The 14,514-nt window shown below is 46.5% G+C and overlaps 5 protein-coding genes across 5 annotated transcripts; 2 read left to right on the forward strand and 3 right to left on the reverse strand.

Moving 5' to 3' along the window:
- Window positions 1-464: 464 nt before the first annotated feature.
- On the reverse strand, window positions 465-1,657 carry GGS22DRAFT_164439 (NAD(P)-binding protein). The gene is made up of 3 exons (XM_047961532.1): window positions 1,627-1,657; window positions 801-1,557; window positions 465-747 (listed from the first exon to the last, which is right to left on the reverse strand). Exons 2-3 carry the CDS (start codon window positions 1,552-1,554, stop codon window positions 614-616), a joined length of 888 nt encoding a protein of 295 aa, XP_047818663.1. The 5' UTR covers window positions 1,555-1,557; window positions 1,627-1,657; the 3' UTR covers window positions 465-613.
- A 572-nt stretch (window positions 1,658-2,229) lies between these two features.
- On the forward strand, window positions 2,230-4,693 carry GGS22DRAFT_147291 (uncharacterized protein). The gene is made up of 4 exons (XM_047958941.1): window positions 2,230-3,181; window positions 3,263-3,469; window positions 3,526-3,803; window positions 3,854-4,693. Exons 1-4 carry the CDS (start codon window positions 2,400-2,402, stop codon window positions 4,492-4,494), a joined length of 1,908 nt encoding a protein of 635 aa, XP_047818664.1. The 5' UTR covers window positions 2,230-2,399; the 3' UTR covers window positions 4,495-4,693.
- On the forward strand, window positions 4,694-6,981 carry GGS22DRAFT_147289 (heterokaryon incompatibility protein-domain-containing protein). The gene has a single exon (XM_047958940.1). It carries the CDS (start codon window positions 4,893-4,895, stop codon window positions 6,696-6,698), a length of 1,806 nt encoding a protein of 601 aa, XP_047818665.1. The 5' UTR covers window positions 4,694-4,892; the 3' UTR covers window positions 6,699-6,981.
- A 286-nt stretch (window positions 6,982-7,267) lies between these two features.
- GGS22DRAFT_200502 (uncharacterized protein) lies at window positions 7,268-11,440 on the reverse strand (the record flags this gene model as incomplete). The annotated part of the gene is made up of 2 exons (XM_047966448.1): window positions 7,268-9,240; window positions 9,298-11,440. 2 exons carry the CDS (start codon window positions 11,438-11,440, stop codon window positions 7,268-7,270), a joined length of 4,116 nt encoding a protein of 1,371 aa, XP_047818666.1.
- A 1,174-nt stretch (window positions 11,441-12,614) lies between these two features.
- GGS22DRAFT_189044 (uncharacterized protein) lies at window positions 12,615-13,544 on the reverse strand (the record flags this gene model as incomplete). The annotated part of the gene is made up of 1 exon (XM_047964794.1): window positions 12,615-13,544. One exon carries the CDS (start codon window positions 13,542-13,544, stop codon window positions 12,615-12,617), a length of 930 nt encoding a protein of 309 aa, XP_047818667.1.
- Window positions 13,545-14,514: the final 970 nt, after the last annotated feature.

A 14,514-nucleotide genomic window follows, 5' to 3' on the forward strand; every position in this document is an offset into this window, starting at 1 on the left:
AGTGTAAGAAGCCACCATTGGTTTCACGATAGCAGAACCGGAGTTTCCGCAGATAACTCCGAACGTCATATTTTAACTTGAATAATTATTTAATATCACGATCCAGCTTTCTCAACAGTGTATCCTTTGAACTACCTATTTAATAGAGGTGTATGCATATTTACCTAGTTATTCATTGAACCCCTTTCCGTCAATGACGAAACCCATTAACCGGAGGCTTGGTTTGAACCAGCATATTTACTGGCGTGTCTTCCCACATCCTAAGAGTTTATAATCAAAGGAGGCGGAATACTGGTTTTGAAGAGATATATAAGTTGGAAGACTATGGCAAGAGGGGTAGTAAGTTGACAAAAGGGGTAAGCCAAGCAGTTTAATGATTTGCGTTCCCTTTAAGGTTAAATCAACAACGGCGCTGCCCATCGGCACGATAAAAATTGCTCTGAACTTGCTCCTCATTACGTTTCGCTATGTCTATGTTGCGCTCTATAAAAATGATTTATCTAAACTCTAAAAAAAATTATGAAATTGAGAATAATACAAATCGTGAGTCTCATTCTATAGGTATAAATAAGAGGAGAAAAAACCTATTCCGCGACTTCCGGGGAGTGCCTAATCAGATATACTTCTTAACCTGCTCATCGGACCAATCCCAAAATTCTCTCCCAAATCCGGCGCCACCTTCCGACTTGTTTTTGGAAGCAGCAACCATTGCATTCGGAGTAGTCATGAGCCTTCCCCAGGGAGCGACTAGTTCACAGTTAGCTTGATCGGTGCGAGGGCAATAGCTGTGCGAAACTCACTGTGACTTCCAGATTTCTCAAGGGAGACTTGGGGCGAAAACCCGGAGAATAAACACGTGTACGCTCCATAAATCGAGGGATATAAAAGCATCGTTTTCAAGAACCATGTCGTGATCGGGCCTTGGGTACGCCATAAGTCGGAGTCGAGGTTACCAGGGTTCAATGAGGTGGATACGATGCCGTCCTTCTTGTGTCTGCCAGCGAACTCGGTGGACTGTAGGAAATTCCCTAGCTTGCTAGTAGAGTACTGATCAAACAAGCTCCCCTTGTGGTTGTTGTATACCTGATTCATGAACCCCTTGGCGTTTGCGGCCTGGGCAGCAGATGACGACACCCAGACTACACGGACAGAGTTGGGTTGCGATGTCTTCGCCGTTGAAACGAGAGTGGGTGTCAGGAGCTTCGTCAAGGCGAAGACACCGATACAATTTACTCCGAGTTGGAGTTCATATCCTTGCTTCGTCCTGGATCCCTTCTCTGGAAACGCAACGCCTGCATTGTTGAATAGGACGTCGAGTTTCTGTTCCTTGGCTAGGAACTTTTCCACTGATGGCTTGATGGTCTCGAGATCCGCAAGATCAAGGTGAATGTATGTGAGGTCACCGGCTGACTGCGGAACTGCCTTTTTGATGCTTTGGATGGCATTCTTCATTCTCTCCTCAGAACGTCCCATCATGTAAACCCTGGCATTCTTTGAATATAGAACCTGAGCTATTTCCTTGCCAACACCTGTGTTTGATCCGGTAACAATCATAACCTGACGATATGGTAAGTCGATATTCAAGTAAATCTATGATTGTTTTCGAGTCAGAGTCACAATACATACCTTATTCGTTAAATCCGGGACATCCTTTTCCGTGAAAGCCGGCTTTGCTGGGAAGGCCTGTCGAACAATACCGATGAGATTGGTGAAATACGACATTGCGTCTGAAGGATCTGGAAGTATGGTGAAATGGTATGTTATTGTATATGTTTATCTCTGATGGTGTCTGATTATGAGAAGTGATTTACTTAAGATTTCTACCGGAAAAGCATTTTATATAGATTGACGTCCTGCATATTGGCTATACTGGGTAGGTACCTGATACTAAACACTTCCTAGGTAGCGACGGTCAATCCCGCGGAGTTTACTAACCAGGGGATTGAAATAACAAGGTTGAAAAGATCCTAGCGGGTTTACTGATACCACTTCCTTTACCCTCTTTTCGCTTCATTATTTTGATCATCTTTTCACTGATTTGGCTAGAATAGAGTTAGGGTGGTGGAGTGACAGGTTTAGAATACGATTCAACGCATTTCGGGTTTCTCTAGTAAGATAAAGGGGCATTCGAATCCCGCGGCATTACGTAAGATCGTCGGACTGTTCTGAACCCGCAGTCCGTAAAAGCCGCGGGGTACGGAGTCTAATGTCGTCGGTCTCAACCATCAACTTTCAACCTCACCACCAATCCCGGTCGCTAACTAATCATCAATTCACCACCGCGGTTGTTCTACCCGCGTCTTGTCGGAATTCGGTATAGCTGTCGAGATACAGATATTGTCGGGAATACTAATCCGAATATATTTCCATCCTATTGGACCAGCCGATTATGAGATGAAATGCCTTCTGGCTCGATGACAGGTGATTCCGCATCGTGTAGTCCGGCACCTTACGGACAGGCATGTGCCGGCTGCTCCCGCGCTAAATGCAAGTGCTTTTATCGCTCTGATGGCTCTTCATGCGAACGATGTCACCGCCTAGGAAAGACCTGCCAGCCTGCGCTGGCTCTCCGCAAACGTAAGGCTCGTACTCCACCGCCGCCACCTACGCAACATCCTCCGCCTGTTAATTCGCGGCTTGAGGAGAAACTAGATGACCTAGTATCTCTCCTGCGTTCTCAGGCTGGTGAAAGGCAAGGCCAACATCAGACCCTGTCCCAGCGACATACGCCGCAGTCAACATCAGAAGGAACACCTGGTGGTTACGGCGAGTCTATATCCTCGATGTCGGTACATGAGAATCCGGATGTCGTACTAGATACTGCTGCCTGCGTTGTCCATCTTCTACGCCCAGTTACACCCCCTATGTCACCATCACCCTTATATGACGATATATCTATCCACCGTTTACCAGAGAGGATTGCAGAGGAGCAGTTAGAATCATTCCGTCGCTCCTTTCTTTCGACATTTCCGTTTATCCATATCCCTGCTACTACGAGCGCAGCAGAGCTTCGCCATGAGAAGCCCTTTTTATGGCTTATCATCATGGCTTTGACTGAAAAGACTGTTGCGCAGCAATTCGCAATGGAGGCTACTATATGGCATATCGTATCACGCAGGATAGTAGCCCAACATTTTGCCAATTTGGATTTACTCCTTGGCGTCATTTGCTTTGCTTCTTGGTCTGTTACGCCCGACCACCTCCTATCTTAGTTCTAGTTGGGTGCTGTGTAATAGCTTGAGCTGACCATCTTTAATCGTAGGTCTCACTTTTTCAAAAAGGATAAGCCTTTCATGACTATGCTTTCTCAAATCGCTATATCTCTTGCTCTTGAGTTAGGTATTCATCGCAACCCATCTACCACTCCGCTACGACGTAGTCGTCTTCCGACTCAACTACCCGAGAGACAGCGTCCCAGGACGATGGAAGAACGCCGCACCATGCTTGCTGTGTTCCATCTTTCATCCTCGTAAGTAGTTTACCTTTCATCTTGCTCCGTGAATTTTATTAATCCCGTATTTTCAGCTCGTGGACAACATATCGAATGACAGATCCCCTTCGCTGGACGTCGTATTTGGAAGAATGTCTCCGCCTCTGCAGTGAAGGGAGGGAGACTCATCTCGACATTCTCTTAACGGCACAAATCAAGTGTCAAATAATAACGAACCATCTGTCTTGCGCTCCCTATGACGAGATAGTTGGATTAGAAGGCCCAAAAGCGTCGTCAGCAGCTCTAACCACAGCTCTGCTAAGGCAGCTCAATGATATCCGTCAGAGCTTGCCAGCTGATATCGCATCATATAGTAGGAACCACAAACCCCTTAACGTTCAGAAAAAACCTAATATTTCTAAGGGACTGTACAATTCTACCTCCTCCACACAGAACTCAGAATTCGGGAGTCTGCACTCGGCCGACCGAGATCTCAAGACCAAACCGGTTTGTCGCAGTTTCAACGTTCGCAAGATCTTGAATCGGTCTTGAGTACGATCGAACGGTGGTTTATGGTCTACTCAGAAATGCCGCTATCCGACTGGATCGGTTTCACAGCCGATATATTCACACAGTTCATGCAATTCCTAGTCGTCAATTTCAAGCTCTCTATCCTCGACGAACCCGGATGGGACGTCCAAGAAGTACGCCGACGGGCTGATGTCTTTGAAAAGTTGGACCGCGCATGCGAGAACGTTGAACGCGTCCCGACAATAGTAGGTATGGTGGACGCGGATGGACCGCGCCGCGGGTTCTTCTTTAAGATTACGGCGCTCCTCCGCAGCGTCAAAGCCCTGTTCCTGGCTGAAATGCCATCACCCGCCGCTTTCCCAACCCCAGAAAACAGTACCGACGCGAATGATATTAATATCGGCGCGAGCGAGGCTGAACTCATGGATTTCTCATTTTCAGATGAGATTCTCCTAGGAATGTTGCAAGATGACATTCTAAGCCCGGCTTGGGATTTTAGGGTGGATAGTTCGTATATGCCCTTCCCTTCGTAAATTTATGGCCGCTCTACAGCGTACAGAGTTGTCTGAGGGGTTGAATATAGGGGATTTGACTGGTTAAAATCACATATGCTTGAGGCTGTTGTCTCATATTTTCAGCCCTCATTAGCGCTGACGCCCCTATTCTTATAGAGGAAACTCGCTGATAAAATACAGTATAAAAACAGTGTGAGCCACCAAATTCACTGTATCTTGACAGCTTATCGTCGATGCAGGCTATGGTGGCAGTGCCTGTGACCTGTCCATTTATGGACAAGCACGCTTACCCTTGGTCCTTCTACCTATTGGAGGCCTATATTATACTCATTAAAAGAAGGAGAGCTGAATCAATCTTCGCTAAACTTCCAAAGTGAAAATTTACCTCAGATTACACTACATTGTATCCTGTAAAAATGCGGTTAATAAATACCAGAGACTATAGAATGGAGGAATTCTTCGGCGACCAAATACCGATATACGCCATTCTCTCTCACACGTGGGAAAAGGGAGAGGTGACATTCCAAGATTGGCAAAATATTGATTCTTCGTCAATCCGCAAAAAGCCTGGGTTCAAAAAGATCAAGGCGGCATGCCGACAGGCAGTAACGGACGAGTTGGATTGGCTGTGGGTTGACACAAACTGTATTGATAAGAGCAGTTCCGCAGAATTGACTGAGGCGATCAACTCTATGTTCGTTTGGTATCGAGATGCGGAAGTCTGTTACGCATACCTACAAGATGTCCCATCTACAGGTCTTCGCAATGGGAAAATCATGTCTTCGTTCGAGAAGAGCAGATGGTTTAGTCGAGGTTGGACGCTCCAAGAGCTTCTCGCGCCTAAGCAAGTTATATTCTACACGGAGGATTGGATGAGAATAGGGTCAAAGGCAGGGTCTCTAATATCCAAAATAGCCGCAATAACTGGCATTGATGAGATGTACTTGGATGGCTCCATGAACCTGAGCGCATCTAGCGTTGCAAAAAGGCTATCATGGGTGGCGGACCGAAAGACGACTCGAGTCGAAGACATCGCATACTGCCTATTAGGTATCTTTGATATAAACATGCCTCTTCTATATGGGGAAGGGATAAAAGCCTTTACACGACTTCAACATGAGATTATCAAATCCTCAAGCGACCATACCATTTTCTGCTGGACATGGAACGACGATGTACCGTCCGACTGGGTGAGCATGCTAGCTCCGTCTCCAAAGCACTTCTCCGACTCGGGAGAATTTGTTAGGAAATCTGGAGTCACCAGGCTAAAACCATACTCAACGACGAATGTCGGACTATCAATACAATTACCAGTTGTTTATAGCTGTCGCATTATATATGCTATTCTCGATGTAGGCAAGGAATCCGGAGAGCATTACGAATACGTCGCGATCCCTTTAAGGGCGGTTCGTTCGCGTAACCAATTCGATCGATGCTATTTTCCCGAAGCCCCTATTTTAATAGATCGACCACTACTTTCAGGGCGACATAAACATTCCGGGGGGTCCAGTGGTGAACATCTCATAGTGCGATCCATCCATGACGGGCCGGGACAGAGTCCAACTTCGCTTCAACTCAGCCGTTACAATATGCTTATTCTAGTGGACTTTGAATCCCTTTTCTTACACAACAAAGGAAAATCTTTGTCTTCAACAAGCAGAACCGAATATTTTGAACTCGGAATTCGCGACTTCGGCTTTGGTCCCGCTCGGGATGCGGTCGAAGCAACCGCTATGATCGGCCTGACCAAAATAGCGGACGAACCTTCTATATATGCAACAGTTGCTCGGATCAGGAATACGAAAACACAATACTCCGCCGATATTTTATTTGTAGTCAAAGAGGGGTCGAGAGGTGCCAGTTTCTCCAACTGGATCTGCCAGATCTCTCCTAACCGCCACCGCGGTAGTAACGAAGAAAGCTCTTCAGAAACTTTAAAGAAATCCGTGTTGAAGACAATCGAGATTTTTAAGGAACGGGCCATGTTCACGCAGACAAGAGATATAGCGGAAGACGCGACCTGGTGTGTCAAACTAGGGGGGACCGTGCTGGCAAATGATAATTCCGAGATCCGTATCGTTCGTATATGTAATGGCCAGGACTTTTACGACGAAGAAAACTTTGGCAACGAAACGATGTCGGATGCAGATGCGGTCGAGAGTTCAATTGCTATTTCGAAAGCTAAGGTTAAAGGGATGATGAAATTACACAACTTCTCTTAAGTAATTGATCAGTTAATTCTAATGAGCATTACTTCATTACTCATCAATACTTGCATCTGGGTAATTACCTAATCATTTAATAATCCACTGCTACCCAAATCATGCAGCGTAGAAGTTCTCAAACGCCACCGGCTGCGCAACACCTGTTTCTACTTCCTGATTTGAATGACTAAGGAATGATTAAGGGACGATCAGGGAATTACTAAGGAATTACAAAGGAAATATTACCTAAGCCCTGAGGTTACACAGTGTTACTAAGATATTACGAAGATATTACTAAGGCAATATTAAGGCAATATTAAGCCATAATACATATACGCCCTTTTCCTAAAGCGCTTCTTACTGCGAGTGTATTCTTGGATCATGTTAATTTGGACCATTGGTTATGCTAAATTAAGTTACGGTTGGTTCGTGTGAAAGGATAACATCTCCCCAAAATCATTTATCGAAGGCGTGGGTATTTCGTAACTTTAGGATTCTCATATACAGCTCATTCTACGACGATGTCTCTGGTATGTAGGCTACCCCTATCTTATGATACACAAGCAAAACCCAGCAGCAAATGCGAACTATTTCTTCTGAAGTAGCTTAGCTAGAATCTTTTCGGCGCTGTCCACATCAACGTGATTTGCGTCGCGGCGTTCGCACTTCATATCGTAATACCAGTCCAGAGTTGACTTATACTGGTACCCCATCGTCTGGTATGAACCGTTTTGCTTTCGAGATTCCATGGCACATTCATATAGATGGTTTCTACATTTGGTCTTTTCCACCTTAACCTTGGCGCGTGGCGCGTGCCAGACTAACCTCTGCATTTTGCCTTCGTCGCTATGATGTCTCGGGGGTGGCTCGTGTTGTTGCGCTGATAGTTGATAGTCTGAAAATCTCATAGTCGCGCCCATACTCCATTCGGATTCCGTAAGCGATATCCAATCCCTATCACGGAGAAGATTATCGAAGGGAGGCATCCAGGTTTTACCATCGTTCATCACCTCTTGAAGCCTTCGGTAAGTCACATCCAGAATGTTGTCTGACGGCTTGAATTCGAGGTACGTGTTGCTGCTCACGTGAACCTTCTCGAGATAGAATCGACTATCTTTTAGCGGCAATTCTTGCTTGACAATATCTATTAGTTTTCGTTGCATGTCCAGAAGGAGAGATCCAGTATTTTTTTCTCTATCGCGAGCATGTATATCCCAGACGAACAACTCCATTCGACTATAAGCGTTGGGCGATAAGTGGGGGTTGACAGGTCTAACCGCTGCGATCCATGCGTGACGCCCGTATGTCTGGGGAGGTGCCTTTGAATCCCACTCCCTATCTATCGTGTAGAACAAGCCGTACCAGGTATTTGAACTCCTATTAAATGCTGGGGTCCTGCCTATCCAGTTCTTGAAGGTGTCGTATTCGCATCTGGGATCACCGAAGTGATCGGCCATATTCACATTCAACCACGATACAGGATTGACATGCAGCTTGGCCCAGTTTCCTTTCCTGCTTTGATTGAAAATGGCTGTGATGTGATAGCGTATTTCACTAGCGCTATCATTTTTGAATATATCACTCTTGAATTCATTGAATGTGCGAGAGGCGGGCGTGGCTGGAGTAAATCCGGTATTTGTGTGGCCGGGACTCATAGGAGTATCTTGATCAATTGCTCCAACGTGCTCTGTGGTTGAGGCAGCCTCTTCTGCCCGACGACGTTTACCTTCAGAAATCAAAGCGATGTCAGGGTCGCCTACCGTTTCTGCAGTGTATACAGGTATTTCTATGTTCCTGTACGCCGCTCTGTTTTTATGGTTACTCGAACCGAGTACAGTAAACTTGCGATATTGATCGCACTTTAGAGTCGACCACCAGCAAAACCAGTTGACTAGGCTCTGTTCATCATTGGGGTCGATGAGGTCCGTGATCCAATGCACCTTCCGTATATCTTCACTGGCTTCTTCGTCTCCGAAGTTGTCCATGATATCCTTCAAGACCTCCCATGATCGGAACCTCGCCTCAAGATCGGCTCTACTCAGGCCAAGTTCTGTCATCATTTCCTCGCGCCTAGGATCATTTCGGCGTGTCGAGTAGATCGTTTCGTGTTCCTTCGCCTTCTCTAACGTGATGGCTTTCAAGTAGTTGGGGAAATCCGCACATGCCATTATCAGGTAGTGAGGATTGACGCAATAATTCCTGAACCATTCGAGGAATTGGCAGAGTCTTACTGGATCAGAAAGTGCGAAACTCGGTGTGATTAAGAACGCCCGACCGGAGGGGAACAGCCGTGTCATTTGAAGTGTCCCGGGCCCGATCGCTGCGTCTCCATATGATGGGAATCTCGGTACGCTATATTGGCCGGTAGCGAGGTCCCAAAATGTGTAGCAACGTCTGTTTTGGAATAGTAGAGACAAACGCGGCAGCTGTCGAATGGCGACACTTACATCCTCGTGAAGGATAATAGTGCCCGCCGCCCCAGCTCTCACAGTTTCATGGAATTTAGCCCAACTATCCTTAATTTCATTGGAGAAGATCCGACAGTCTGGCTGGCAAGAACCTGTAACCGTCAATTAGCAGTGTTATACACATATCATGAAATCTGGGTTGAACTTACGGAGCCAAAGCTTGACGAAATTGCACACCTGAGCCTCCCTTTTCGGAAACAATAACATGAACACTTGCTTATCTTTTTGTTTTGGTTCCTGTGGAATAAATTGGGACATTTCTAGCCCAAACAAACGTTCGCTGAGTACCCTACAATGCGACTCTGCCTTTATATCGCTTAGGCGGGCTGGAGCACGAGGAATTGATACTGGAGGATAAAGCCTTGCGTCGACCGGTGATCTGTAAATCATATGCCGCAATGGTGATTCGGAATTGTTTTTGTCAATATCGAGTCCATCCCATGCACTGCAGTTCGAAGGATAGACAATAATTGAGAAGTGTTCAGTCACCAGGTGGCTCCCATATGAGCTTCGGCGGAGATGTTCGGCTATATTGGCTAAGGCGGATTTAATCTCGCCTGAATTGGTCTCGATAGCGCCGGTGGATAGCGTCTCTTGCACCAGATCAGATTTGTAAGGGATAAAATTATAGGAAGTACAAATTGAGTTGAAGTTCAGGGTTTCCAGAGCAACAAAAGCCGACAGCCATTGCTGAGGCTGACGAGGAATACCACTGAATACAACCCGGATTGATTCAGATCCAGGCTTTCCGAACACGGCTGTCTTAGCAACAACTTGTACCTGACTCCTCTCCTGGTAAGTAGCTAATGAGAGTTTTCTAGGTGACGCAAGAGCTTTAGCTGATACTGGGCTTTCCGGAGGACGCTTCATATCATCTTGCCCACCGACAGCGTAGTCAACTATGTTGGTCGTAGCGTCAGTCATCGGTGTATCTTCCGGCACGAAGTCTTGCGCTTCAGTAAAACGCACAGACTTCCTCGCCTTCGGAATCGGTAAAGCATTAGTCGCGCTAGTTGGTGATATCGTCGTCGGGCTTTGGACAAGGGGAGGCGGTTCTGGCGGCGCAGAAGGCACATTTGCCTTCGCCTGGTCTGCAGTAGGTATGGAGTTCCGATTATTGGTTACAATAAAGCTTGGCGGAATTGAAGAGAGGCTAGGAGGAGCTCCATCATTTCTCTCAAGTCCTCGTTTCTTAGCGATGTTCATAACATGCATTGAACTGAAGGCTTTTGGGGCCTTGGACGGATCATCCATAACATCATTCAGGCTCGCCCTCTTCCTACGTTCTTTGCCTCCAACAAAAACATTTTTTGTTCTTTTTGGCGGTGCGGTTGGTTGGGGTCTTGTACGTGTTGCTGTATGCTTCTTCACACCAAATTTGTTTGCTAGACTAGACATAATTCTAGGAGGCATCCCTGGCGAGGGTTTAGGTACTGAAGCTGGTGGATTTTGAGAGGAAGTCTTGTTTTTAGCGGCTTTAGACGATTCTGTACTCGCGCTCCCGCTGGACTTTCTCGCAGTTCCTTGGTATCCGGTTTTGGTGGTGTTGGTTGTTGCGTCGCTCGAGGCTCTTCGCTTTGCCTGGTTTGGGATGGGTGGTGATTTAGACGATGATACAGGTGTGGGCTGTCGTGGTTGCTTCTTTTTATTTGCCTTGGGAGTTCCATTTACATCCACTCTAGACTTTTCGGAGGGTACAGTTTTAGGAACCTTCTGTTTTGGTACATCTGGCGGTCTCGTCTCGGGGATTATAAGACTTGGTTTGATGCCATCCGCATCCTGGGCTCCTTCGTTAAGAGCTGGTTCATCTTTAGATACCATAGTGGGGGAGTCCTCTAGGCTGCGTAGGGTAGGCGTTTCGGGAGGTTCTGGGGTGGGCGGTAGTAAAGGCGGTAGCAAACCGAGACGCTTCCGCTTAGCATTCCGTCTCCTCTTCCTCTCCTCCTTTTCTCTGTAAGCCTGATTATATCTTTCGACGTCAAATGGCAGTCGGATACCGGCCTTGATTTTCTCCTTTGTCTCTTCCCAGTCGGTAAGAAGACCTGGCCCTAAGTGTTCTATAGGTTCCCAAGTACATTCATCTAATGGGAAGCCCTCCCACTTAATCAAATATTGTAACTCGCCAGGTTTGTCAAGGTGTGGTCTCTCAGCATACACATCTTCAACAACCCACTCCTTATCATCCTCATAACTGTCGCCCTCATGGTCAGTAGAATTTAAGGAGATGTCGTCCATATCATCGATCCCATGAGTCTCAGAAGACGTTGACGGGTGAGATGGAGGGGACGCCATCTTTCAAGAAGTGTATTATGGTCATCGGCCTAGTAAAGATTAGCACGTGAATAAAACCTAGATATTGTGAAGAATGATTATTCATACAATGTTTTATATCACAGATCGCTTTCCGATGATAAACTTCATTTAAGCAGGTAAAGCATGATACCTCAAACGTGGCGAAGAGGTGAATGAGTGTGGTAAACGAAAGGTGAGAGGCAAGTGGGTCCAAATGTCGAATCTTTTAAGAGGATGTTGAAGGGGTATTGTAAGTGGTATAAACTTATCTTACGGCTAAAGTGGCGGCTATCTCACAATTTATCATACGGATGAGTATTAGATTGATATGTGTTAGAATCTGGACTTAAATATGATGGTTTAATTGATTTGATATGGTAGAGAGGCAAGTACTACGCTTGTTGGTAGGTAGGTGCCCAGTCAGTTCACTCTGCGGATGGAATAGGGTCACTAACGCACTGACCAATTAGGTAATACTATGGTAACATGAACCTGTTTAATCGCAAGAAATACTGCCACCCAGGCACGAAGTAGCGACCGATAACGTACCTGCCAGCTCAAATTTGCTTTTAAGTAGTAAATGGGTGTGCATTTCAAAATTACCTAGGTAGCTTTCTGTTTATCCGATAAGTCGACTGGTCGAGAAGGTTCGCAATTTTCTTTTCCTTCAAGTCTGCATGTTGTGCTGGGTACCGCTAAATCAATCCAAAGTTACAGTACGCTTAGTGGCAGTTTGACTGCACTAGCACTGTATTTTTTCGCCAAATCCTCTGTAAGAATCAAGGACTTAGTGATATTCAGCACGTTACCAAAAGATTGGAAGTTTCGCGGTTTAGTATCAAATCGCCCGTCGTCCTGAAGCCTTATTTACTACCTATTAATGTGGACAGGTGGATAGGTATGTTGTGCTGTCTGATTCTAACTAAAAGATAAATCTAGTATCGGTATTTGTCCTCATCATCTATTTGATATGTATACCGAATGTAATCATGTAACCAAAAGTACGGAATCAGAAATATCGTCGCCTGCTAAGAAAAAAGAGAATCACAGACACCCAAAAAAATACGTCGACCCAGGCAAGCCACTATCAGAACGACGACATGTCGCGTTACGCAAACCAACAGGGTAGTGGCGAAAAAGTACGCCACAAACACGGAGGCGTCAGCACAGCCTCCTAATATCGATATTCGTCTTCCGTGTCCCTGTGCGCACTTGATATCGGCTTGTTGTCGTTCCGTTCGTCATCAAGCCAATCTTCAACATTCCTCCAACTACGTGCCCCAAGATCGACTTCCCGCTCGACGCCACGGTTTCTAGCGCGGTCACGGTCACGTTCCCGTTCCCGATCGCGTTCTTCCCATGGGTCCCAGTCTCTCTTCCAACCGCCGCCGTTAGTGCTGTGTGGGCGCGTGGCAAACTCGCGCCTTTCGACGACGTCGGAATTCGGTCTGAACTTGCGTTCCCATTTCTCCTGTTTGATCTTCTCCTTCTCACGGTGTACCTCCAATCGTTTCTCAACCGCATTTGCTCCCAACGCGCCGACAGCCGCTCCGACCACAGTACCGATGAGCTGGTTGCGCTTGTGGTCGGTATCGTCATGGTGACTGTTGCGTTTGGTCGTGGCATCAACTGCTTCCCTAGCAGCTAGGCCACCTACCAGTGCGCCCAGCACGCCAATGCTCAGCCCAGCGGTAGTGTCGCTAAACGTATTATCGACAAACCCCCGCGCCTTCTCGATCGGACTCCGGGCCCGGCCGTCATCCGAGTCGTCGGTCTCGCCATCTTTATTATATCCTCGTTCCTTTCTCCTTCCGCGACTCCGTCGACGATACTCAACCGGGGGTGGTAGGGATCTTGGTCGGGAGCGCGGGTCAGAGACCTGTAAGTTCGATGGTGATTGAGTTCGGTGGGTTGTTGTTTGAGGTTCATAAGTCAATTGCTTCAGCGGCTGAGCAACTTCATATACTGGGCTCTCTGCGGCTGCGACTCGCCGGCTCTCCTCATAACTTGTAGGATAATCTTCGGCCGCATACGCGTATTCGGGCGAGCGTTCTTTATGCCGGGTTGATCGCCCGTGGGAGTAGCCGTCGTCGTAACGCGACATGGTTATTTTCTTGGTAAGCAAGTTCTGTAAACGTATACTAATTATCGTAAGGTTGTCGAGGATTGATTAGATGGACACGGCTGAATGCTTGAAATCGTAGTATATCGGATATTTGTGAGACTGAACACAGTTGCAAAAACAAATATTCTGGCAAAGCAAGGTGTACCAAGCCTGGTGACAATCTTATTATACCAAGGCAGAGGCAGGTGACAGTAAAACGCTCATGCTGAACGGAAGAACAAGGCCAATGGAAGTGGCCCGTATTATTATCTCACCGGGATATATTCTGCCTAGGCTCAGGGCGCAGTACATAGATAGGCGATATGCAAGACGAAGTAACGAGTTATAACCAACATCAGAATCATTAATATTAGTTATTGGTAAAGACTCTCGTGAAAAGTTGCCTCTGATCCCACGCCATTTTATTATTGCACGGTTCGATGCAACAGTTGATACGCCGAGAGAGTAGCAACGAGTTGATTCTCTTGGCCTCCCTTGGACAACTACTTGATCTATCTTGGGGTTGCTTGGGTTGGATCATGTTCAGATGCCTTGTCACTGGCGACCCGCGGGTGACCTGTAGTGGGGTTATTAGCATATGATGTCACGGGCTCCAATAGAACACTTGATTACATGCATGTAGTGGAAGAAGTAGGAGCTCCACTAGTCGTTTAAGGAAGATATAAGTACCTAAGTATCTATTTACGTAAATGCCAAGAACGAAGGAAGCTCCCGAGGTCCGTAAAATAAACGTCGACCTTTCTATGCTGACCCCTAGGAGTGGCAGTTTGGTCTTTCCGCCTAGTCAAACAACCGCGAATGCCTTCCTGACATATGTAGGCCCCCAGATTATTACACTTTCAAAATATTTGGGCAGATTTTCTCCATAAATTAAGAGTATTAAGTAACATTTGTATTTGGTCGAAAGTGAAAGAACATGCAGGTACCCGAAAAAGAGCAAAGCCCCGAC

Source organism: Annulohypoxylon maeteangense (assembly GCF_022496945.1).
Source record: "Annulohypoxylon maeteangense strain CBS 123835 unplaced genomic scaffold GGS22scaffold_9, whole genome shotgun sequence".
Lineage (NCBI taxonomy): Eukaryota > Fungi > Ascomycota > Sordariomycetes > Xylariales > Hypoxylaceae > Annulohypoxylon > Annulohypoxylon maeteangense.

Coding starts and splice junctions, on each gene's coding strand:
- GGS22DRAFT_147289 (XM_047958940.1), top strand. CDS start 4,893: ATGCGGTTAATAAATACCAGAGACTATAGAATGGAGGAATTCTTCGGC.
- GGS22DRAFT_147291 (XM_047958941.1), top strand. CDS start 2,400: ATGCCTTCTGGCTCGATGACAGGTGATTCCGCATCGTGTAGTCCGGCA. Junction 3,182..3,262: donor GTCATTTGCTTTGCTTCTTG/GTCTGTTACGCC, acceptor CTTTAATCGTAG/GTCTCACTTTTTCAAAAAGG. Junction 3,470..3,525: donor GTGTTCCATCTTTCATCCTC/GTAAGTAGTTTA, acceptor CCGTATTTTCAG/CTCGTGGACAACATATCGAA.
- GGS22DRAFT_164439 (XM_047961532.1), bottom strand. CDS start 1,554: ATGATTGTTACCGGATCAAACACAGGTGTTGGCAAGGAAATAGCTCAG. Junction 748..800: donor TGAGAAATCTGGAAGTCACA/GTGAGTTTCGCA, acceptor ACTGTGAACTAG/TCGCTCCCTGGGGAAGGCTC.